This window comes from Lissotriton helveticus, chromosome 5_1 (genome assembly GCF_964261635.1).
Source record: "Lissotriton helveticus chromosome 5_1, aLisHel1.1, whole genome shotgun sequence".
Taxonomy (NCBI): Eukaryota; Metazoa; Chordata; class Amphibia; order Caudata; family Salamandridae; genus Lissotriton; species Lissotriton helveticus.
The window spans coordinates 1879847095-1879873075 of NC_136065.1; the positions used below are offsets into that span (position 1 = coordinate 1879847095).

Genomic DNA, 25981 nt, shown 5'->3' on the forward strand with positions numbered 1-25981 from the left:
CAGTGTAGACGCACAGAGATTAGGGCAAGAAATTTGCATCGCCGAGATTGAATTGGCAGTCAAATCTATGAAGAATAACAAAGCCCTAGGCCCGGATGGGTACACAGCCACCTTTTACAAGTTTTTTTCTAGAGCAGCTGAAACCTACCATGAAGAGTGTGTTCATTCACTGTGCGGAGAATGGGCTGTTAGCACAATCCATGTCTGAAACAAACATAATAGTCATCCCAAAGGAGGGTAAGGATCAGTGGTTACCCAAGAACTACAGGCCCATATCCCCAATTAATGTGGACTGCTAAATATATGCAAAAATCCTAGCAACCAGACTAAATCCCACCCTACCTAATAAGCAACTCCCAAGTAGGTTTCCTAAGGACCAGAATGTCTAACGACAATACCAGACTTCCCAGTCACATACTAGAACATACAGCCAAAAATACAGAGCCAGCTGTAGCGATTACCCTTGATGATCAGGCCTTCGATAGAGAATCATGGACCTTCCTGGAGCAGTGCATGCAATCCTTCAACTTAGGGGAAGGATAAATACGGAAGGTGATGGTGCTATATAGGGACCCTGAAGCATGTATTGTCATTAATGGGTCACTCTCTGAACCACTTACTCTACAACGGAGCACTAGACAGGGCTGCCCACTGTCCCCCTCACTTTTTCTGCTTGCATTGGAACCCCTGATCAGCGACATCAAGGCAAACACGAAAGTACAAGGGGAAAAATGTTAATGGAGTAGAAATTAAATTAGCCATACGCGGATGACATTCTAATTTTAACGGAGCCACCAAAGACCTCAATTGAGGCCCCGATAGACACCATAGAGATATACTCAGGATATAAGCGCAACAGAGATAAATCAGAATGCAAACACCTGAAAATCCACTGCACTAGGGACACCCTAGTGGGAAATCGGGCCTGGCCTGGCAAACAGTTTATCAAATATCTAGGGATACACTTTGGTAACGACCTCATGAGCACACTAGGGCACAATGAGAAACTAGAAAAATTAAAGAAACTCTTGGAGGCCTGGTCTATGAAATTTATAACTTGGTGGGCAGAGTCGAAAACCTGATCAGCATGCTACCACTCCTACACACAGATGACTTCCACTGTACAGTGGATAACCTGATCCTAAATTCCTATGGCGGGGGAAGAAGGCACGGCTAACCATCAAAATACTAAGACTGGGAGATTCTAAAGTCTGCTAGATTTACCCCTCCCGCTTTTTCTCCAAACCGCATTTCTGGCAAAACAAGAGGCCTACTGGAGATCACCTACTCTTGGATAAAAACCAGGATGGCTACAAGTCTAGCGAGCCATACTGAACACCTTAAACCCAATGGCGCTGTTAACAGCCAACAAACATCTTCACGCCTCCAGCTCCATTTTTAAAAACACAAAAATTGCCCTATTGAGAATAGATAAGCACAAGTTACTTACCTTCGGTAACGATAAATCTGTAATAAACAGTAGTTAGTGTTAGATTCCTTACCTTAGAATATCCCCAGGCGTCATACTGGATCCGGAAAGTTTTGCGTAGCAGTACTCCTGCGCGTCGGTAGGAGTCGTCTGCGGCTCCGTGTCCATCGTCTGTCGTTGGTGCCAGGATGACGGAGTACTTAGACGCTGCCCTCGCTCGCTGACATCAGTTCTTATACACAGCTTTTCCGCGCCAGGAACGCAAAGCCGTGATAAAAACAGACACTGGTGCCATGAAACTAGGGCCCTCGAAGGGAAGAACCTTAACCCTAGATATCGGTTCGCAGAACGGGGAGGATGGTGGGGCGGTAAGGAATCTAAAACTAACTACTGTTTCTTACAGATATATCGTTACCGAAGTTATGTAACTTGTGCATCTGAAAGAAACAGGTTAGTGTTATATTCCTTACGTTAGAATAGATGCCCCAGCAATACCAACCCCGGTGGTGGGTCTGCGAACCAATGATCACACCAGAAAGTCCTGGAGAACAGAACGGCCGGAAAAGACATCTCTCCGGACTTGGCTGTCCAGGCAGTAGTGTCTAGTGAACGAGTGCAGCGAGGCCCACGTAGCTGCCTGACAGATGTCCTGCAAGGGGACTCCCCGACCCCAGGCAGTAGTAGGAGAAGTGTGGCTCACTGGTTAGAGGAGGCAGACCTGGAAGCAGAGGTCAGCCCGGGACCAGGGTTCAATTCCCGGCTCGGCGGGGTCTTGAGTCCTAAAATGACCATGGACTACTTGATTCACGGGTTCACACTCTGCAACTCTGGGCAATAGCTTGCTTAATCTCCACAACGGCCCCTCGCGGCGGGATGCCTGGCTTTCACCTTGCGGATACCCTGCCGGGGTTATCTCACAGGGGAATACCAGGACGGGTTCCCTAAGCAAGCGCTTAGAAACCGCTTGGTGATTTGCGCTATATAAATTCCTGTACATTTACATTTACATTTAGCCGCCGTGGCCCGAGTGGAATGGGCCCCCAGCCCAACAGGAGGCTCCTTTTTAGCCAAAGAGTAGCATACCTTGATGCACAACACGACCCACTTAGAGATGGTCCGTTAGTGCACCTGCCGTCCCTTCCTAGCACCCACGTAACCAACAAAGAGCTGGTCGTCCACCCGCAACTGGTGTGCGGTCCAGATAGAATAAGAGCGCACATTTTGGGTCCAGACGGTGGAGCCTCTCCCTCTTTCGAGGGATGCAAAGGCAGAAAGAAGGTGGGCAAGGTGGACTGCCCGATGTGGAAGGCTGGGACTACCTTGGGCACGAAAGAGGGACGCGTTCTCAAGATAACTTTGTCCGGATGGACAGAAAGGAAAGTAGGTTTGGAAGAAAGAGCCTGGAACTCACTCACTCTCCTGGCAGAGGTGATGGCAACCAGGAAGGCAGTCTTAAGAGTGAGAAGACGAAGAGGGCAATTGTGAAGTGGCTCGAAAGGAGCGCACATCAAATAAGTAAAGAACAAGGTCCAAGTCCCATTGAGGCATCACGAAAGGAACAGGAGGAAACATGTGAGTGATGCCCTTCAAGAATCTATTTACAACAGGGGACTTGAAAAGAGAAGGTTGATCAGGTAGCCTTAAAAAGGCTGAAATGGCAGAGAGGTAGCCCTTGATACGGCCCAGAGCAGAGCCCTGCTGGGCAAGAGAAAGAAGAAAGAGGAGAACCTCTGATAGGGGGGCAGAAAGGGGATCCACAGCCTTTGCTGTGCACCATGCCACAAATTTGTTCCACCTGCAGGCGTATACCGATTTTGTGGAGGGACGCCTGGCTGCCAGAATCACATCACAGACCTCAGGAGGCAAGTAAAATGGCCTCAACTGTCGCCGCTCAATCTCCACGCATGGAAATGAAGACTGGACAGGTTCAGGTGGAGAATCGTCCCCTGCTGCTGCGACAGAAGGTCCTCCTGAAGAGGCAGACGAATCGGGGGATCGACTGACATGCTGAGTAGTTCGGGATACCAGTATCTTCGTGGCCAGTCCGAAGCCACAAGGATGACTTGGGCCCGGTCGCGCCTGATCGTCAGCACTCTGGGCAAAAGTGGTATAGGCAGAAAGGCGTACAATAGACCGCAGCTCCACTCGCAACAAAAAGCGTCTCAGAGCGAGTGCCGCCTTGGAAATTCCAACTCGCAGAACTGATGACATTGTGCGTTCTCTTCGGTGGCGAATAGATCTAACCAAGGCTCTCCCCAATGCTGAAAGAGGCCTTGCGCCACGTCAGAGTTCAGACGCCATTCGTGATCCATCATGCACCGGCGGCAGAGTTCGTCCGCCCTGGCGTTCAGGGAACCAGCCAGGTTTTGAACCACCAGGGTGACGCCCTGGTGTTCCAGCAATTGCCAGAGGCGCAGGGCCTCCTGGCATAGGGTCCATAGCCCCACCCAGCCTTGTTTGTTGCAGTACCACATGGCGGGGGTGTTGTCCGTGAAAACCTGCACTACACTTCCCCAGACAGAGGGAAGGAATGCCTTCAGTTCAAGTCGGATCACCCACAGCTCCAGAAGGTTGATATGGAGCCGGGACTCCGCCGGAGATCTGCCTCTCCCATGTGGCCCCCCCCCGCCAGCCCAGGAGGGACACATCCGTCACTACTACGTGCTCCGGTTGGGGTAGGGAGAGGGATCTGCCGTTGACCCAATCGTGCAGTGCCCAGGACGTGGTTAGACAGGTTGCCCTGATGCTGGGCCCACTGAAACATCAGGTCCCACTGCAGAGCCCACATCCGCCACCTGGCATGATGCACCTGAAGGATGCAGGAGGCAATCAGCCCCAGAAGCCGCAGCGTCAACCTGACAGACTCGGGATAAAGGCCGAAAGATCGGAATCAGAGCCTGAATATCCCGAACCCGCTGTTCGGGAGGATAAACCCGAAACTGCGCCAAATCCAGAACCACTCCGATGAAGAGGAGTTTCTGAGAGGGGTACAGGTGTGACTTCGGCACATTGATGGAAAACCCCAGCAGGTGCAGGAGGTCAGCCGTAGTCTGGAGGTGGCTGACGACGGTCTGGGGCGAACCCGCCTTCAACAACCAGTCGTTGAGATAGGGGAAGACTGACACCCCTAATCTGCGCAGATGGGCTGCGACCACTGCAATCACTTTGGTGAACACCCGTGGAGCGCTGGTAAGGCCGAAGAGGAGCACGGTAAACTGGAAGTGCTCGCGGCCTACCGTGAACCGCAGGTAACGCCAATGGGCCGGCAGGACGGGATGTGAAAATATGAGTCCTGCAAGTCCAATGTTCCCATCCAGTCTTCTGGGTCTAGGGCAGCTAAGACCTGAGCCAAAGTCAGGATCTTGAACTTCTCCTTCCGGAGGAAGCCGTTGACGTTCCGCAGGTCCAAGATAGGGCGTAGGCCCCCTTTGCCCTTCTTGTTAACCAGAAAGTAGTGGGAGTAACAACCACACCCTACTTCTGGCCCAGGAACGCTCTCGATGGCCCCCTTGGCCAAGAGGGCCGTAACTTCCTCTTGCAGAAGTTGCAAGTGATCCCCAGACACGCGGTGGTACTGCAGTGGAATGGCTGGAGGGGTCGCCTCGAAGGGGATGGAGTAGCCCCTTCGGACGATTTGCAGCACCCACCTGTCCGATGTGATGGAGCGCCAGTGGAGGAGGTGATGGCGAACCCTGCCCCCCTCTGGCGTCGAATGGGCCTGAAAGCTTGGGCTAGGAAGGCTTTCAGGCGGATGCTGCGGGGGGTGGATGTGGACTGTCCCCTGGCACCACCACAGCGGTTACCAAGTCCGCCGCCGCGCTGGATGTTAGTCTGTGGCCCGTGGCTGTCAGGACGTGAGGGGGCGCCCCTTCCTTGGCCACGAAAGGCAGAGGTTTGCTGGCGATGGCCCGACAGGCCCAAGGACTTGGCCTTAGCCCTGAAGTCCTTGAAACTGTCAAGCGCACTGTCTGCCTTGTCGCCAAAGAGGCGACGGCCATCAAACGGCATATTCATGAGGAAATTCTGGACAGCAGTAGAAAAGTTGGCGGGCCTCAGCCAGGCGTGGCGGCGAACCACCACCGTCGTGGAAATCACCCTGCCCAGCGAGTCTTTGGTATCCAGCCCACATCGGATAGAGTACCGTGCTGCATCCCGCCCTTCAGCAAGCGCGAGTTTGACCCGGGCCTCCTCCGGGCAAGCTGGCAGCACGTTCGCGACCGTGTCCCACAGAGAGTGGGTATAACGGCCCAAAAGGCAAGCGGTGTTGACCGACTGCAACCCCAAACTAAGTGAGGAGAACAGCTTCTTACCGAACTGCTCATACCTTTTGGATTCCAAGCAGGTGGAGCAGTCGGGAATGCTGTCTGGGAGTTCAAGGCCTGGATAATCAGGCTCGGTGGGGTGGGTGGACAGGAAGCTAGGGTCGCCCGGGGCCAGGCGGTGGCGCCTGGTCACGTTCCGATCTACAGGGGGACCAGTAGCGGGCCTGGACCAAGTGCCCAACAGAACGTCAGTAAGGGCCTCATTAAACTGCAGTAGAGGCTCCGAAGATCTTGCCTGCAGTTAACGACCTCGGTGAGGAGGTTAGTTCTCACGGCTGCGACGGGGAGCTCAAGACCCAAGGCCTTGGCCGCCCTCAGCATCACGCTGTAAGCAGCCCCCTCCTCCGTAGCCATGGTAGGAGGGGAGACAAAGCCAGTGTCGGGCGAAGTGTCCAAACCACTGCCCTTCCCTAGATCCATTGCCCAGTCCTGATAAGACTGGCACTCTCCTGCCAGAGGGCCCTCAGACCCCTCCCAATCCCCCTCGTCTCCCATCTCCAGGAAGTCCGATGCAAAGGATGGGGCCGGATCATAGAAGAATTGCTCTTCTCTTGGCGTCGAGCGCCGGGGCCGAAGCACCAGGCGCGCTTGGGCACCCAGTTGGGGCCGCCGGGCCCGAAGGCACCACAGCGGGACCAGACGGAGGAGAGAGCGACCTCATGGCCATGAGGAAGGCATAGATCTCCGACGGGTATGGAGCTGGCAGCGGCGCCTGCGGCTCCGGCGGAGCCGCATGGGCTGTGTCGTCCGAACCCCCGGCCGCAACGTGCGCGTCGAGGGGGGGATTGGACAGCCCACTAGGGGGGTCCTCAAGTGAACCAGTCGGCGGGGAAAGGGGGGGAGGTGTCTGGGCAGGCTCTAGACAAAAGAAGCATTCTGCTGATAACAGTGCTTTATTTTCAGCAGAAAAAACATGAGCGACAGTAATGAGCCATCATTAACATCTTTTGTCATATATATCCTGGCTAGGAGAAGGTGTAAAAAGGGAAAGGATTCCAAATATTCTTCAAAACCCCCACCAGATTTCTAATAAACACACTGTGGATACTTGTATATGTCTGTAAGGCCTGACTGACCAGAATAGTATGTTTGGCAATCATTTATTTGTTTGGCAATCATGTATTGGATTGCATTTTAAAAATGGTAACAGACTTCAACAGCAATATTTAAACACGTCTAGACATTTAACTATTGGCAGTTCAACAGAATTGTGAAATTTGATTTTTTTTGGGAGAGGGGGTGATTGTTTTTCAGTGTGGGAGAGGGGGGCGCCATAGGTCCGGCTGAAACTCATCCCCAAGTTATGGTTGGCAAGTAGGGCAATATTATTGACCAGGTGACTAAGTTAGCACGGGTTTATGGACGTACCGATTAGGTACAGTGATGGAATTTGAGAATAGCAACTGAGTACACAGCATGGCTGAGAATAGCAACTGAGTACACAGCATGGCTGATGGACACTAAGCAGATAATCCACTACTCAGTGATAAGCGTCTCACTATCAGAGCATCTATTAAACTGAAATTAACTCCTGCATTGTGAGCAGATGCAAAACCTGCCAACAAATGATCTATCCTTAGAAAATATTAACAACTCAAGGTGCCCTCCACTGCAAATTAGTAAACACTAATTTTATACAATGAAGAAAGTGTCCAAGAAAAAAATATAGCAGAGGCTAAACAGACTGCATGTCAGGCTGAACACATTAAACCCTAATGCAATATAACCTGCATAATTGTGCGTTTCTCAACTAATTTAACCTCATGGAAAACACTTGATTCTATTACTGAAAAGTAATATGGAAAACAAGCAGCCATAAACATTAGCTTCCTCCTATAGGTGACTTCACACACAAAAAAAAGGGATAAATGATAAACTTGAACTGTAATATTTCAACCTTGGACAGCACAGAAAAAGTAATGCTCTGATAGGCGACTCCCCAATAATTTCAATATTCAAACATACTTTAAAAAGAAAATGTTTAGACCCATACTTTAAGGGACTTTTGACTTTGTATCCATCATTAAAACGTTTATTTAGGCTAGACATGCTGCAACAGCTACAAGAATCTTGATAATGCCCTAGTAATACACTGGCTTCATACGTTTAAGTTATTTTGCTGAAGCAGGAGAAACTATGGCAGTTTCTAGTCAATACATTTACCTACAATTTTACAGTTACCAAATAAGATCCAAAAGGTGGTTATATGGTCTTAAAAGCTAAACCACTTTTTTTTTGCTCATCTTGTCGAACTGTTAAAAGGTTTGAGAATTAGTAAAACAGCACTTTACATTCAAACAATGAATTACTTACTTGCTATAACCAATGACTAAGGTTGCATTCAAACTGGTAGCAAGACAGTCCGGATGCAAGTTTGGGGTACAGTATAGACCAAGCTACAAGGAACAGCTTGAAAACATGCTCAAATGGAAAAGGACAACCAACAGATATAGGACTGCTTCCACTAATCAACAATATGCTGAAGAATTACATTCTTGTACCTCGACCAGCAATAGCATTTTTTAACCTACAGCAACTTATTTTATTGAGTAGATATTAAAAATATGAAAATTCTGTACCTGAATAGAAACACCAAAGTTGTTACCATCTTCTATTCTTGGAATGAGAAGCTGAACCCACATTTTAACCTAAAAAAATAACCACAGAACACATTTTGCAGTTATATGAAGTTCTTCGCCAACTGGAGCCTTGAAGACCATTTGAAATTAAGACTTTCACAAATGAATGGCTACAGTGATACAGCACAAACCGCACAGAAAAAGCAAGACAAACAATTGGCACATTAATTGAATTGGAACACACAGCTAGCTCAAGATGGTCTCTTTTCAGAACTCAACCAAGTTGTTTACACCTACCCTGATAAAGTGGGCAAATGCCTGTGAGCACTCAGCCCTCAACCACATGATCAACATGGATATAGCATTCTGGCGAGATAGATCATAACCTCTGTTAATGTGAACAGAGACCGAGGACACTCACTGAGCATCAGGGAGAACAGCTCTTAAAAACGCATACCTTAATGCTGAGAAAATTACTATACCTGAATACTTCTGGATGAGAGTCAATTCCTAACAACTGTTATATCTCATGATAAGAAGCAGAGGGAACATACCAAACTCTGCAGCGAGGATGGTCCTCAGAACTGACCCCTGAGAGGGCAGCCTTCTCAAGAAGCTGCCAGCTGCACTATGGTTAACACCTTGGGCACTTTAAGTATGGACTGCTTCGACCCAATATTAGGCTCAGTCCCCTCTCAATCGGCTCAAGACTCCAGCCATCTTTTACAACTGCAAATAAATGTGCAAAGAGAATCATGTAGCATGGATAAGGGGCTTGGTGCACTGCACACCAATCTTCAACTGAGTATCAGAAAATGGCAACCCACTGCAAACTTCAATGCTAATGGTACCCAACCCCCAATACACAATCCATAAATGTTATGACACTCAAATTTGTAGAGCTTACTTACACCTTTCTGGTTTCTTCGGACTGAGCTAACATGAAACATTTCAAGTATTGAGAAGGAGGATAAGAAATAGTTTTGGATACCACAAACTATTTAGCAGTTTTCAGAAGTTTAGTGGGTAGTAAATAAGGAATTAAATTGCACAAAAAATAAATGCAAACAAACATGTACATTGAGTAAAGAGTATGTCCACCCATAGTTGGCGCTGAAATACAGATGATTCTCCAACTCAATAGTACATTTAGCATGGATCCAAATGGCTGAAAGGCTATATGCAAGGTGGACCCACTGGGATTTGGACGGATGACCACAAGGAGGAGCAGAGGTCACCATAATGCACACAATAGAGGACTGAGCCGCCGGACCTGGCTAAGCAACAATCTTGGAATAAAAGAACTCGTGGATCATAGGAGCCAAAAGGAAAACTACTGTATGTGATTCGAATTGCTAAGATAGTAAGAACAAGCATTTACAATGCAATAGGTCTTGCACTGACATTATGAGCTATTGGCATTGTGAAGGTTAGGTTTTTCTTCTTTTGTAGCGGTGGTAGTAGCAGTAGTAGTAGTAGTAGTAGTAGTAGTAACAAAAGTAGCAGGTGTAACTATGTAGCAGCAGCAGTGTTAGTAATATGATTGGTAATAACACAAGTAGCAAGTTTAGTAGGTGAAGTCGCAGTGGTAGTGGGAGTAGCCATGCAGTCATGATAGCGCCAGAGGTAGTACAAGCGGTATTAGCGGTATTAGTGCAAGGGACTGTACTCCTGGCAGTACTAGTACTAATGAAAGCAGCGGTTGCACTGGTAATGTCATTATAGGCAATTTGAAGCAGTGACACAGCGACATGCCCTCCTCCTGCTCTGTAGAGAAACCTTGTGAAATTGAGGTTACGACTCAAATTAAACACCCCTAAATTGTGATGTATCGGGGTTCCTGCAATCAGCACTGCCCGTTACCCAAGTGCGTGATTCTGGACACACCTTCTGCATTAGTTACCGTGCCTGGCATCATTTGAGTACTTAAAAGCTGGCCAGCATCAGCATTAAGCACTATACATATTACACCCTCTGACGAATAATTTTCCAAATTGCACTAAAATAAAATCTGTCTCGGATGGATAAAAAGTTACCACAAAGAGCCACGTTTGGTGACGCACAATAGTGGCACACCCTTTCCAAAGAAGAAAGTGGTTACCTTTCAGGTGCCAAGGGCTGTAGGAAGTTAGTAAACTGGTACTAAAAGGTAAAACTTTCGCCCAGTTGGTATTAATGTGTGCTTAGGTGACAATGGTGAAAACGCACCGTCACAGATTGCGATGTGCCGCATTATCCTGCACAATAACACTTTTGTGAAGAAAAAAAACCAAACAGAATTTGGTGGTCTGCGACCGAATGTATGACGTTACAACGAATTCCGTTGTAACGCATGCGTGGTAAACACGCATAACCTTTAACTCGAATACATGCATGGTGACGTCATACGTCGTTAAGAGAAAACGGAAGTTTATTTTCCGATTTCTCTTACACAACGCTGATTTTCTGCATATCGACGTGACTTCAGGTGAGTTTTTAATTGGGGGGTGGGGGGGGGGGGGGGAGACCACCCAAGCCCCCCCCTTTTTTTTTTACTTTTTTCCTTTACCACATATGCCTTTACTACAAACCTCGTAGTAAAGGTATGCGTGGTAAAGGCTTTCGTGGTAACCACGCATGCGTGGTTAATGATTTTGTGGAAACGGCTTCGTTGTAGTGGCCGTTTCCCCTTTTAATAACTATCGAGTAAAGTTAGATAATGCGAGAATCGCTAGCACAGTCCATGCTGTTCACACATGCACATTTCCACTAAAATGCACGTTGTGCCTTAAAAGTGTAAGAAAATTCATAAACCGTGATGAACAATCGGAGGGGGGTGGGGGAGTTCGTGGTTACGTGAAAACACCATTTTTTTACAGCTATCCTTCGAGTTTTTGTAGAGGAAGAGCCCTTGAACCTTGGAGGCTCCAGACTAGACAAAAAGAGCGGCAGTTGGCATCTGAGACGACAGAACTGAGGCGCTGATAACCTCTAGGCGCTTTCCACGTTAGAAACAGGGAGCCGCAGAGAGGAATGCTCGAAGGGGCAAACCATTCCACTTCTGCCTACAGAGCCATGCGACTTGGATTCTTCTAATCCCGGCTACATCACTGACCACATTGTGTGAGCTTCTGTAAAACCCAGCATCTCCCTGCACCTCGCTTCTTTTGTCTTGAGGTGCCCGGCACTTTCTCCAGCCCGTTTTCTCCTGAATGAGAAGAAGGAGGAGGGAGAGAGGGGGGTCGGGGGGGGGGGGGGGGGTGACATGCGCAGGAGACCGTGTGAAAGATTTCCTGCTTCCGGATAATTGCTCACGAGAAGTGTCCCCTCTGCTTCCTTTCTGCCCTGACTCTCATGGGCGATGCTCCTTCCCGTCCATCAGTGGCTTGGATTACCGGGGAAGGTGGTGTTTATCTAATGCGTCTCAAACAGGGCACCCTGCGTACCGTGCACGCGGCGGCCAGGTGAAAGGCGGCGCAGGAAGGTAAGGCTGCTTGGGACATGCTCTTACATAACGCACCCACTACTCAGATAAAGACCCTTTTACACATCTATCAAACCCTGACCACGAGACTGAGCTGTGGCATTATTGAACTCAATTATCGACCCCGGAAGAATGAGCGCCAAAGTCATTCTTGACCTAACTCGAAATTCAGATGTGCAACGCTCTGCCACGATCACTTTAACCTTCCGAGCTGCACTCCCTATCAAAGAAATAACGGACTAATGGTAATTAGACGTATCAGTTAGAAGGGGTGTTAGACTTTCAACATTTATGCAACAGAAGTGAAACATTGAATTGCCCGTTTGACGGTTTTAATACGAGCTAGTACAAGTAGCAGAACGCAAACCAATTGTATTGCTCACAAGTAGTGTTCCCTCTGCCTCTTTTCTGCCCTGACTACTAGGCGAGGCTCCTCCCCATCCATCCGGGGCTCGGAGCCTAATGCTGCTCAGACAGGCACCCTGCTTACCATGCACGCAGCTGCCAGGTTAAAGGTGGAGCAGGAAGGGCTGCCTGTGACGTGCTCTTACATACTACACCCACCACTCGGATTAGGACCCTTTCACACTTCTATGAAACCCTGACCACGAGACCGAGCTGTGGCATTATTGAACTCCCTTATCGACCCCGGAAGGATGTGCGCCAAATAAGTCTCGCTATATGTCTACGCGAGCAGCGACTACGCAAAGAAGCGCATGCGCACTGCAACGCTAGGCGAGACCTAAAAAATGCGAAGGGACCCCTCCAACCACAAGATTAACTCTTCCACCGCAAGGTGTGGAAGGGAAAAAAAAATACCAAGGACCAAAAAAGAGAAACAAATAACCCAGGCAAGGAAAACCGACCCTGAAATGGAGTCGGATAATATTCTACACACAAAACATCTAACAGAATGCAAACCCCCAAGGTACTCTAAAACTTGCGAACAAAAAGAAGCACAGGAGGGTCCCTGCCCTGATAAGGAGCAAAAAGAAGAAACACCAGAACCAATCCACCTAACCCATGCAGGGGAAGGTCTTTGAAAAGGAATATGCTACTTGCCAGTATGCATCTGTTCTTGGCATGTAGAGCTGCAGAATCCTACATTTTGCAATAGATCGTCACCTGGTGTTGGGCTCGGATGACTGCAGGTTGTTGTCTTCTTGGAAGAAGTCTTTTGTAGTCACGAGATAGGTGACTCCTCCCTTGGACAATAATGCGCATGGTCATCGACTCCATCCTCAGATTGTTTTTCGGCATGATGGGAAATGATGGAGTTAGTAGAAGTAAAAGAGAAAGGATGTCCATGCGTGTACATCTAAGTAAGATGAGTACTGGAACGGGTACAAGTCCCGGGGAGGCGGGAGGGCATGTAGGATTCTGCAGCTCTACATGCAAAGAACAGATGCATACTAGTAAGTAGCATTTTCCGTTCGAGGCATATGAGCTGCAGATCCTACATTTTGCAACGATTGTGCAGCAGTGTCTCCCCTAGCGGTGGTCGCTTGTATCCGTTGCAGCATACTGAAATAATGTTTTAAGAACAGCTTGGCCTACTGCAGCTTGCTGCTTGGCTTGCACAACACAATAGTGTTTAGTGAAGGGGTGTATTGTAGACCATGTGGCTGCCTTACATATGTCCTCTAATGGTAGGTTTCCTAAGAAAGCCATAGAGGCTCCTAGTTTGCGAGTGGAGTGTGCTCAAGGAGGAACGGTTAGTGTACGTTTAGCCTTGTGATAGCATATTTGAATACACTTTACAATCCATCTGGCAATTCCTCCTTTAGAGATGGGATTGCCTTTGTGTGGGGGGAGAGAAGGATACAAATAGTTGTTTTGTCCTTCTGAAGGATTTAGTCCTGTCTGTGTAATATAGTAGAGCTCTTCTAACATCTAAGGTGTGTAAAGCTCTTTCTGCAACAGAGTCTGGTTTTTGAAAAAACACTGGTAACTGACTGGTTTAGGTGAAAAGGAGTAATCACTTTTGGCAGGAATTTTGGATTGGGTCTAAGAACCACTTTGTTAGGATGCATTTGAAAAAATGGTTCTTCTATTGTGAATGCTTGGATTTCACTGACTCTTTGAGAGGTAATGGCAACAAGGAAAGCAGTTTTCCATGTTAAGAATTGCAGTTCACATTTATGTAACGGCTCAAAAGGGGGTCCCATGAGTCTTGTAAGGACTACATTTATGTTCCATACTGGAGCAAGTGGTAACCTGGGTGGGATTATTCTTTTTAATCCTTACATAAATGCTTTTATTGCAGGTACTCTAAATAGAGATAGATGCTAACTCTAGGACTTCAGGAGCCAGATCGCCAAATTCAGTTGGCTTGGTTCTGGGTGTCTTATTTCTCCATTGTTCTGTGTTAACAGGGATGGCGTGAGCTGTAATTTCTGATGCAGAACCAATGAGAGATCTAGTAGCGTGGTGAACCACGGCTGACATGCCCATGTGGGGGGGGGGACTAGTATTAGTTTGAGGGACTGTGGTCTGAGCTTGCGTACTACTAGTGGAATGAGGGGGAGAGGCGGAAAAGCGTGCGCAAATCTGCCTGACCAGTTCATCCATATTGCATTCCCCTCCGACCGTGGGTGTGGAAACCTGGCGGCGAAGGTTGGGCATTTTGAGTTCTTGTGGGTGGCAAACAGGTCTATTTGTGGATGCCCCCACACTTGGAAGAATGGTTGAAATACTTGTGGGTGCAACTCCCATTCGTGAATCTGTTGTGATTGGCGACTTAACAGATCTGCTATCTGGTTGTGGATCCCTGGAAGGTGTTCTACTGTCAGATGTATGTTTTGAGGCATGGCCCATCTCCAAATATTCTGTGCAAGTTGGGACAGTTGCAGAGATTGTGTCCCCCCCCCTGGTTTTGTATATAATACATGGCTGTTATATTGTCCGTCCGGACTAGTACAGCTTTGTTTTGTATTTGTACTTGAAATGTTTTGAGTGCCAGGAAGATTGCTAGCAACTCCAAATGGTTTATGTGGCACGAATAGTTTACCTGTCCGTGTGGTTTTGCAGCTTGAAGATCTTTCTGGATTCACTATGCTGTGCATATTCTTTTTTTAGGGCTCGGCTGAACGCGCGGAAGCGCGTCTCCGCCGAAGCTCTTTTGTCGGCGTGTGTGCTTCCCAGGAGACAATCCTGGCCGCGCGCATCGCCCTGAAGGCGATTTCAAAGTGACACGCGCACGCGAACGAGCGCTGCGGCCAGGCGCTGTCTCCCGAGAAGCACACACGCATGCGCATACACACACACAAGCGCCCACGCACATACATACAGAGACACCCCCCCCCAGCTCACATACACACACGCGTGCACACACACACACACACACACACACACGAGTGCACCCCCCCCTCTCCCCCACCGTCGCACACATGCATACACACACACGCACGCACACGTGCACACACACACACACACACACACACAAAACGAGGGAACCGAGCCCCAGCCCCCCTCAACTTACCAGGTGAATTCTGAGGGACTCCGCTCTCCTTCTGGCGTCGCGACTCGAGACGCTTTCACTCCGCCTTCTCTTCCGGTCCGGATGCAGCCCCGCCCCCGTCACAGGCGACTTTGCCTGACTTCCGGTGAGGCTGCTGGGCTGAATTCTTCTCATTTGCACTTTATATTTTTTTTCTTTTTCTTCCAGAAGCAAACTATTTGTCCCCTCTATTTAAAGAAGTATTCTTTTCGTCTGCAGAAAACTGTTACCTAGACTGAGATCAATTACTAGCCGTACGGTACCTTCCCTATTCTGAGAGCACACTGTCTACTACGAGCAAGTTTGTGGGTGTGCACTAACTCACACAACATGTACCCTTGACATCTGCAGGCTGAATCGAAAACTATTCGTCTTGGGGCACAACGATCTGCCATTCATGCACACGCTTTTACCACGTACCTGATGTACGTAAACGTTTACCCCCCGCCTCCCAAAAAAGTGCACAGCATTCAACATCGGAAGAAAATCCGAGGAATTAGATTAATAAATAACAATTAAAGGTCGCCCACTTCCCTGGGGTCAGGCTGCCCTCTTTGCTGACAAGTTTCATGTTTTTATCGGCAATCTGTTTTCAAAAACTCCTGTTATCTAAGAGTTAACAACGGGCGGGCTCTCTGCAGCTGCAGATGTCTCGTTGTGTAATTCTTTAACTGATTATGTTCTGTGCTGGTCAGGTGCTTTGAAGTGGGAGTTCTGCCCTGTCCGGTTTCATCATTCGAGCCTGGCCAACAATACCCGCGCAGACAGAAAACGTAAGAGTTGTGATTGGTGCATTTTGCAGGCCCTTTCAGAGTGGAATTTTGTCAGTTACAAATTAGGGCAGGGCTATAGGGGCCAATTAACAAAGGCATTCTGGAATACTTGAACTAGTAATCCCCGTAGTACTCTTTTATGTATTCTTGTATACTTTTCTGAAATGGCCCCAAGACATCCAACAATAGGAATAACAAGAGTGGCTTTAAAACAAACGGTAAACAAGCATTTGCAATGCAATAGGGCTCGCATTATTTACGTTTGAGCTATTGGTGTTGCATTATTATTAGCAAAGCCAATAGCTCAAACGTAAATAATGCGAGCCCTATTGCATTGCAAATGCTTGTTCTGTCTTTTTTCTGTGTCTGTAGTGAATCCATGGCTCTGTTTGTTAATCCTTTTAAAAAAAAAAAAAAGAATTTAACGTAATTTTCACGTATCTTGTAAGCTTCAACTTGCTTTCTTTTCTATGTGTTACCACCTTCTTCTCCAGCCTCATCTTTCTGGCGGAGGCAGGTGGGTTCGCTAGTGAATCCAAAAAGATCTTCAAGCTGCAAAACTCCACCGACAGGTAAGAAACTATTCGTTTTGCAGCGTGAATCTTTCTGGATTCACTATGCTGTGCATAGATTTTGTAGCGGTTTTGTTATTTTTGTGGCGGCTGGGTGGAAGATGAGCGTTGGTTGTTGAATAAATGTTGAAGCACTCTGTCCTACTTGTGCTTCCTTGTTCGTCTGTACATCCTCGCAATAGTGCTTAGCGGGGGCGAGCTCTGACAGTGAGGACAGTGAGCAAGATCCTGGGAATGATGGCGTCATGCATACACCTGGTCCCCAACGTACGCCTACAGATGAGACCACTCCAAGAGTGGCTGCAACAGCAATGGTCACAAGCTATGGGAAGTTGGGAGGATCTGGTGGTTGTAACGCACAGGGTGCAGGAATAGATAAAGTGGTGGACCAAGGAAAGGATAACAGTAGGGGAAACCTAACACCACCGGACCCAACAGTGACCATCACCACAGACGCATCCCAGAAGGGATGGGGTGCACACATGAACAGGCTCAGAAAGAGGGGTCTGGAGCCCTACAGATGCGGTCAGACACATCAATTACCTGGAGCTGAAAACAGTGTTGCTTGCCCTCAAGGCCTTTCAGAAACACCTGTACAGCCAGAAGGTGCTGATAGAAACAGACAACACCACAACGATGTTTCACATCAACAAACAGGGTGGAACTCAATCATTCCCTCTGTCAAGCTTGGCACAAGAAATCTGGAGATGGGCAATACCACTCAAAATAGACCTGCTGGCCATACACCTGCCAGGGAAGGACAATGTAGAAGCGGATTGGCTCAGCAGGCAGACTTCAGCATCCCACGAGTGGGAACTCGACATGCAGGAAACAGACTAGTCACGAGGTGGGGCACTCCGACAATAGACCTGTTTGCAACACGCCGGAATGCAAAATGGCAATACTTTGCATCCAGGCAACCAGAGGCACTATCTCAGGGGATTGCCCTATGGATAAGCTGGTCAAAAACATTTGCCTACGCTTTCTCCTCCCCCCCCCCCCCCCCCCCCCGATACCACTGATCCCCAGGGTTCTCAACAAATGCATGACGAGCAACATGACGCTCATCCTGGTGGCACCACAATGGGCCAGGCAGACCTGGTACTCACAGATAATGGAGATGGTGCACTGAAGCCCATGGTGCCGCCAGGCATATGTCCTGAATTGGTGTGTTGGCCAAAAAGGCAATTGCTGCTCCTTTCTTCCTGGTCGAGCTGGCCTGTGCCCCTCCTGTTAGCTCCTGGCCCGCTTGCTTGTGGCAGAATTGTATGGTCTGTGCGATCCATCGAGCTATAGTGTTTTTAGTCACTGGTTTACCCATGTAACTGTTTGCGAAGGATACGAAGAACTGTTTTGTCTTCCTGTGTCCCTTCGTCCTTTCAATGTAGTGCATCACTGCCCTTCTTGCGTCTAGAGTGTGGAGCGCCCTCTCAGCGCTTGTAGTTGGGTTTTGGAAGAAGCTAGGAATCTGGATACTCTGATTCATGTGGAACCTTGACACCACCATTGGCATGAAGTGCGGGTCTGTTCTCATCACGACCCTGTCACTGTATCTGGCTGTAGGGCTCCTGCAGTGTTAGTGCCTGCAGTTCGCTCACCCTGTGTAGCGAGGTGACTGCTACCAGAAAGGCTGCTTTCATTGTCAGCATTTGCAGTGATGCTTTGTGGATGGGTTCGAAAGGTGCTTTCATGAGCTCGGTCAGTACCACATTCAGGTTCCAAGCCGGTGGCAGCATTCTTTTTGGTGGCGCTATTCTTTTAGGAATCTTTTTACGACTTGAGATGTGAAGAAGCTTCTCCCAGTTTCTCCTCTTGTGTATGCCACAATCGCTGCCAGGTGTACCCTCAGCGAGGATGAGCTAAGCTTTTATTAGGTGCGTGAGGTACCTTAGCCGTAGATTCCCTGGTCAGTTTTCTATGGAGCTTTTTCTTGCAGCACCATTGAGTGAATCTTTTTCATTTTTCCCCATAGCACTTGCGTGTGCTGGGCCTTCTTGCCTCTCGCAGCACCCGCAGGGTGCTCTCTGGTAGTTTTAGATGTGCGAACTCTAAGTCCTCAGGAGCCAGGTTGAGAGGTTGAGGCTCTCCGGCTCTGGATGTAGAACTTCTCCATCTTCCCCGGAGAGTAGGTCTCTTCTTTGAGAACTTGGGGGGCTGTGCCATCTCCATTATCTGTGAGTACCAGGTCTGCCTGGCCCATTGTGGTGCCACCAGGATGAGCGTCATGTTGCTCGTCATGCATTTGTTGAGAACCCTGGGGATCAGTGGTATCGGGGGGGAAAAGCGTAGGCAAATGTTTTTGACCAGCTTATCCATAGGGCATTCCCCTGAGATAGTGCCTCTGGTTGCCTGGATGCAAAGTATTGGCATTTTGCATTCCGGTGTGTTGCAAACAGGTCTATTGTCGGAGTGCCCCACCTCGTGAATAGTCTGTTTCCTGTATGTCGAGTTCCCACTCGTGGGATGCTGCAGTCTGCCTGCTGAGCAAATCCACTTCTACATTGTCCTTCCCTGGCAGGTGTATGGCCAGCAGGTCTATTTTGAGTGGTATTGCCCATCTCCAGATTTCCTGTGCCAAGCTTGACAGAGGGAATGATCGAGTTCCCCCCTGTTTGTTTATGTAAAACATCGTTGTGGTGTTGTCTGTTTGTATCAGCACCTTCTGGCTGTACAGGTGTTTCTGAAAGGCCTTGAGGGCAAGCAACACTGTTTTCAGCTCCAGGTAATTGATGTGTCTGACCGCATCTGTAGGGCTCCACAGACTCCTCACTCTGAGCCTGTTCATGTGTGCACCCCATCCCTTCTGGGATGCGTCTGTGGTGATGGTCACCGTTGGGTCCGGTGGCGTTAGGTTTCCCCTACTGTTATCCTTTCCTTGGTCCACCACTTTATCTCTTCCTGCACCCTGTGCGTTACAACCACCAGATCCTCCCAACTTCCCGTAGCTTGTGACCATTGCTGTTGCAGCCACTCTTGGAGTGGTCTCATCTGTAGGCGTACGTTGGGGACCAGGTGTATGCATGACGCCATCATTCCCAAGATCTTGCTCACTGTCCTCACTGTCAGAGCTCGCCCCTTCTGGTGGTGACGTTTCTCCCTCAGTAGGCTGAGTGTTCTCTTTTCGCTGGGTAACACCCTGCATTGGACGGTGTCGATTTGAGCTCCCAGGAAGATCTTCACCTACTCCGGTTCCATTGAGAATTTTCCCCAGTGTATGGAGAATCCTAGGCCTGTTAGCGATCTTGTCACCTGCTCTGCATGATCCTTGCATGTCCTGTAAGAGCTTGCCTTTATGAGCCAGTCGTCGAGGTAGGGGTACACGTGTATCCCCTTCGCAGATGTGCAGCCACTGCTGCGAGGCATTTGGTGAACACCCTTGGTGCGGATTTTAGACCGAATGCCAGGGTTGTGAATTGGTAGTGATCCTTGTTTACTGTGAATCTTAGCATGTGCTTGTGCTGCCTGTTCATGGGGATGTGCAGGTATGCATCTTTGAGGTCTATGGTGAACAAGAAGTCCCCGGCCTTAATCTGTGGGATGACCTCTTGTAGGGACGTCATCTTGAATTTTTGGGTCTTTACATATTTGTTTAGGAACCGTAGATCCAGGATGGGTCTTAGGCTTTTGTCCACTTTTGGCACCAGGAAGTAGCTTGAGTACACTCCCCTGTTCCGTTCTTTGAATGGGACCGGTTCGATGGCCTCTTTGAGGAGGAGTTCTTGAGCTTCCTCTTGGAGCAATTGCAGCTCTCTTCCCGAGTGCTCTTTTCTTCGGCTTTCTGTTTGGTGGTCTCTTTTCCAACTCTGCAGTAACCGAACTGCATGATGTTGAGTATCCACTTGTCTGTGGTTATTTTTCTCCACTCCTGGAGAAAAAAATCTCAGTCTGCCTCCTACTGGTGGTACATGTTCCTTTGTGTCTTGTCCATGCAACCCTCTTCTCTTTGTTTTTCCGTGCTCCTCCCCCGGAGGGTTCGAGCACCTTTTCCTGTGTGCCGTCACTTATAGGGGGGTTGTTCACCGCCTCTCCTTCTCTGGCCCCGTCCGTTTCCTCTTGATCGAAAGGACTGGCCCCTGTTCTGATAGTTCCAGTTTTGCCTCTGCTGGCCCTGGTGACTTTAATTGTCACTCTGATGCCCCTGGTGGAACGCCTGGTGTGATTGTCCTTGCTGGTTTCCACCTCTGCCGTTCGGCCTCCGTGTAGGAGTGCCCCTTCTCATCCCCCTGAACTGCAGGGCCCCCATGGACCTTGCCGTCTCGTTGTCTCTTTAGCTGGGTGAGTTTCTCATCAACTGGGGCTCCGAACAGTGTTTCACCATTGAAGGGTGTGTTCAGAATGTGGTTTTGAACCTCAGTTTTGAAGCCGGAGATCCTGAGCCAGGAAATCTGCTTTTGGCTTCTCTTCTTCCAGCTTAACCCCATAAGCTGCTGCTGCCTTCATGACGACCTCATTGTATGCCCCAATGTCATCCGGCGGCGACGGCCTCGAGGGGTATGTCTCCACAGCCTCCTCTGGGTTTTCGGCCTCGATGTCCTGCCATTCCTGGTCTTGGGCCGTCGAGGATCCAGAGCCGTAGCTTGACTGCTGCTCCCCATAATCCCCTTCTGTGTAATAGAGGTCCTCTTCCTCTTCGTGCTCTGAGGGCTCCGGAGTTTTCGGCCGCTCTTCGACGTCGAACTCCTCGTGCTCTTGCACCTCAGCGACGGCCGTCGCTGGCTTCGAGGGGATCCTGTAACTTCTCATCTTCTCATCGAAGTCTTTCTTTCTCTGAAGGATGTTCTCCATCTCGGCCTCGAGCCTTCTTTTCTTTCTCTCCATCTCTGCGGCCTGCTAGTCGTCGAGCGTTTCGGCTGCTCTTCGACGGCGTCATCGACGTCGAAGCTTTTTTCGGCTCCTTTTCCTTTGAAGTCAAAGACCCTTTTTCGGGGGCTTGCTTCGACGACCTTTGCTTTTCGCCGGTCTTCGGTCTCCGGGAGTCCTTCTCGAAGGATCCGCTGGGCTCTTTCAGAGGATGCAGCCTCGGTCGTCGAAGTTTTCGGCGCTCCTTTCGAGGCTCTGGACTTTCGAGAGTCAGCCTCTGGCTTTCGAGGCCATGTGGAGGTTTTCGGGGTCGTAGACTCTCCTACCTTGTCAGGCGTTTTCTTATCGGTCTCTGCGACTGAAGTCATCTGGACCCTCAGCGATGTTGTCCTAGTCGTCGGTGGAGAGGCCCAGTTCGTAAAGCGTCGGGGCCTGGCCTTTGCCCTGCATCTTGTGGTGAGCGGTCCTCTGTCTCTCTCAAACTCGGAGTGTCTTCGGCTTGAAGACGGAGCAGGCGTTGCAGTCTCTGCTCTCGATTGGCAGGCAAAGGTTGCAGACCGGGTGCTGGTCCTTTTGCGCGAACTTGTGGTGGCAGTTTTTGCAGAATTTAAAGGGTGTCTTGTACATCCCTGTGCTCAGGGGGCCCCCTGTGTGCGCATTCCTCCAAGGACGTCAAAGATAGAGGTTCTTCCTTTTCTTTGTCGTCTCTTCTCTGATGGTCTTCTTCTCCCGATCTTCTCAGGTCTTTACCGTCGAAGAGTTGCTGTATTTCCTCCTTTTTTCTTCCAAAACTTCTGGAGCTTCACGCGACTATCCAGACCCAACAGCGGAAAAAAGAATCTGAAGATGGCGCCCAAGGGTGGGAGCTTCCGCCGGAAGCATGCCGACATCACCGAAGGTACACCAAATGGTGTGACGTCGACGCCCACCTGGGCTACAAAAAAAAAAAAAAAAAAAACGGCTACGATTCCGGACCCAACCACCAGATTGCGGAATATGCACAGCATAGTGAATACAGAAAGATTCACGCTGCAAAACTGTTTTTGTTGATTGTTCCATTGACCTTGTGTGGTATAATGCAGGAGATGGGCTCCCCATCCTGTGAGGGATGCATGTCGTGAGCACGATCTGTGGAACTGGATCTAGGAACGGCCGTCCCTTTGTCAAATTTTTGGTGTTCCACCACTGCAGAGAGCGATATGCAAGTCTGCCCCCCACAGGAGTGGAATGCTGTAGGGGAGGCAGAGGGAAGTCACTGTTTGCGAGTGGAAGAGGAGCGGTTGTTATTACCTCTGCCTCTTCCCTTGTTATTATTGCCTCTGAATCCTCCTCTAAAATATCCTTTATTAGAGGAGGTTTGCGCGTGTGTTTTAAAAGATGATGTGTCTGCGCCGGTTTGCTTGGAGCCTCCTCTGTAAGAGGAGCGGTGAAAAGAACCTCTAGTTTGGGTGGATTGTAATGCCCCCATAGACTTAGCGGTGTCTGTGTCCTTCATCTTTTCTAATGTATTATCTACCTCCGGCCCGAACAATTCTTTCGGATTAAAGGGCTGGTTTAGGATGGTAGTTTGTACCTCTGGTTTAAAACCCGAAAAGCGTAACCATGCGTGACGCCCGAGAATAACACTAGTGTTCACTGCTCTGGATGCTGTGTCAACTACATCCAGTGCACATTTAATTGAGGCATTTGAAATTAATTTGCATTCTTGTAAAAGTTCTGCTGCCAGATCCTTGTGTTGATCTGGTAGGTGTTCCATTAACTTTTCTAGTTGATCGTAATGAGCCCTGTTGTAGCGTGATAGTAAAGCCTGTGTGTTTGCTATGCACCATATATTTGTTGCTGGAGCAGCAAATAGTTTCCCGGACGCATCAATAATTTTGGACTCTGTCAGGCGGGGGTGTGTCTCCAGAAGTCTGAGAATTAGCCCTCTTGCGTGCATTTGACACCACTAAGGAGTCTAATGGCAGATGACCCTTGATGTATACTTGATCAGCTGGTGCTGGCCTATACTTTTTCTCTATTCTAGGATTTAACACCCTACACCTTACTGGATCTTTAAAAATCTCTGGAGCATGTTTAATGACTCCTTTGATCATTGGTAATATTTGGGTAGACCTTTGTGACTGTTCCAAAGTGTCTAACAAGAAGGCCTCCTCAATGGCATCAGAGTGCATAGGAACCCCATGGTAAAGTGCAGTTCTGTTCAATAAATGATTAAAACCAATACTGTCCTCTGTAGGTGAAGGTTTTGTTGGGTAGTACTGAGGGTCAGGGATGCCTGATGCATTATTTGGTGCAAAATTATATGCATCATCATCCTTAGGGTATTCCGTGTTACCATCCTCATCTAAAGGGTATGTATATGTCTCTGGAACATAATCCTCCCCACCCAAATCATACTCCTCATCAGTGTGGTGTGTTGATGCAGGAGAGTGAATAGGAGAAGTTATAGGTTCTACATGTGGAGTAATAGGATAGGAAGGGTGCATTGGAGAAGTTGGTCATTTTTTGCAGGAACCACAGGTGTAAGTGGTGTCTGCTGGTCTTTTCTTATGAGGGATTGCCTCCACATGTCCAGTTTTTGGATTAATATAGACCTTTTTCTGTCTAGGATCTGGTCTAAACAGTTCTTCCTCTTCTATAATCTTCTTCGGCGTCGATTTTTTCGGAGCCGATAGAGGTGGTTTAGTGCTTTTTGCCTTAGGAGTAGTTGAGTCTTTTGGCAATGTTTTCGGTGCCGAAGGTTGTTTAGCCTTTTCTGGGGTCTTCGGTACAGATACTAGAGGTTTCGGCGTGGAGACAGGTTTTGCTGTTCCTGTGGCGCCGGAAACTGGCTCCCTCTCTTTGTTTTTTGAACCGGAAGGTTTCGGAGTCTAAGCTTTCGGGTTTGGTACAGGCTTTGGCACCGATGGTACGGGTGCCGGAGTGTCTTTGGGCGACGAAGGGTGTATAATCTTCGGTGCCGACAAGTCCTTCGGTGTCGAAGGATTTTTTGGTGCCAATGGAGGAGGTGTGACTGGCACATGGTGTTTCTTCGGTGCCGAGGCACCGGAAGGCGTACGGTCTTTCCTCGGAGCCGGGCCCGAAGGCGGGGCGTTAGAGGGTAAGCGTCGGTCTCGACTGGGCCCCATGGGCGGAGTGCTGACCGTTGCCTTCTGTTTGGGTACGGTCTGTCGTGCAGGGGCAGATGTACTCACGGGTTGTCGAGATGGGATCGAATCGTCCGAATCCTCTGCTCCCGATATTATCTGGAGATCAGGCGAGTCCTCCTCTGCGCCGAGTGGAGCCTCGTCCTCTGAGATATCTTGGATTGGATATTCGTCCTCGGAGAAGTCTTCTTCGACGATCTCCTCTTCAAAGATGGCCTCCAGTGCTGGTGCGGATCTCATTTCGTGTCGACGGGCCCTCCGATCCCGAATGGTCTTTTTCGATCGGAAGGAGGCACAGGCTGTGCAGGTAGACTAGTCGTGTTCTGGCGAGAGATGGTCGCTATGAGGGAATTTTGCTCGACATACCGGGCATCTCTTGAATGGAGTTCTTTCCATGAGGCGTAGGCCGCATGGCGCCGATGGGCCCAGCGGCCCGCGTCGACGCACCGGAATGTAGCTGGTGATGTCGAAAGTCTATTCGACGTCGAAAGAAGTTTGTTTGAAGTTTCTCGCTTTGAAAAAAAACAGAAAAAGTATTTTTCTAGCCGGAGCAGAAAACTTTCAGCCGAACCCAGTGGCAGAAAATAATAATCTGAGGATGGAGTCGATGACCATGCACAGTATTGTCCAAGGCAGGAGTCACCTATCTCGTGACTACAAAAGACTTCTTCCAAGAAGACAACAACCTGCAATCATCCGAGCCAAACACCAGGTGGCGATCTATTGCAAAATGTAGGATCTGCAGCTCATATGCCTCGAAGTATAGACCAAACGATTAATAAGTAGGTCTTCTGTGGCAAAAAACTCTCATCCCGTTTTCTTTTCTCTTTTTTGGTAACGAAAAGAAATGGATCTGGAGACGGAAAATGTAATCATACCAGACCAAAACAACTCAGCACCACGTAGGCGCAGAGACCAGGGCAAACCATATATAGCCATAAAGGCAATAGTGTAAACATGTAAAAACTTAAACACTGTCCTACTAATATATATGCAGGTAAATTATATCATAGCCCAAAGGGCACCCATGCACACACCAAGACACGTGGAGCTGGAACCAGCTCAGAGTACCAGGCGATAAGTGAAAAAGGGGATCGACCCTCCAAGAACAGTGTGCCTGCTAGAAGTATCCCAACAAGCACGTTCTCTCCAAGGGAAATAGACATGAAAGAACGACTGTCAAACAAACATGTACCAATACGAGACCTAGAAGGTCAAAATGAGGAAAACAAATAGTCCAGGGACCTAACCAACTGGAGATCCAGGTGGACTAATCACCCACAAGACAGATAAGGGCAAGCAATTCTCACCGCAAGGCCAAAAAGGGTACATAAATAGAAAGATCATAGGTTTATACAATAATCCCGCAACGGCCATGAGGTATAGAGGATAACA

General features: G+C 48.8%; 1 protein-coding gene across 1 annotated transcript in view; it reads right to left on the reverse strand.

The window, feature by feature from the left end:
• PSME3 (proteasome activator subunit 3) overlaps positions 1-25981 on the reverse strand; it is a 294102-nt gene that overhangs the window by 141987 nt on the left and 126134 nt on the right. Inside the window, exon 7 of the mRNA XM_078645347.1 lies at positions 8331-8399. Coding sequence (XP_078501473.1) covers positions 8331-8399 — 69 coding nt within the window. The remainder of the gene's footprint in view (positions 1-8330; positions 8400-25981) is intronic.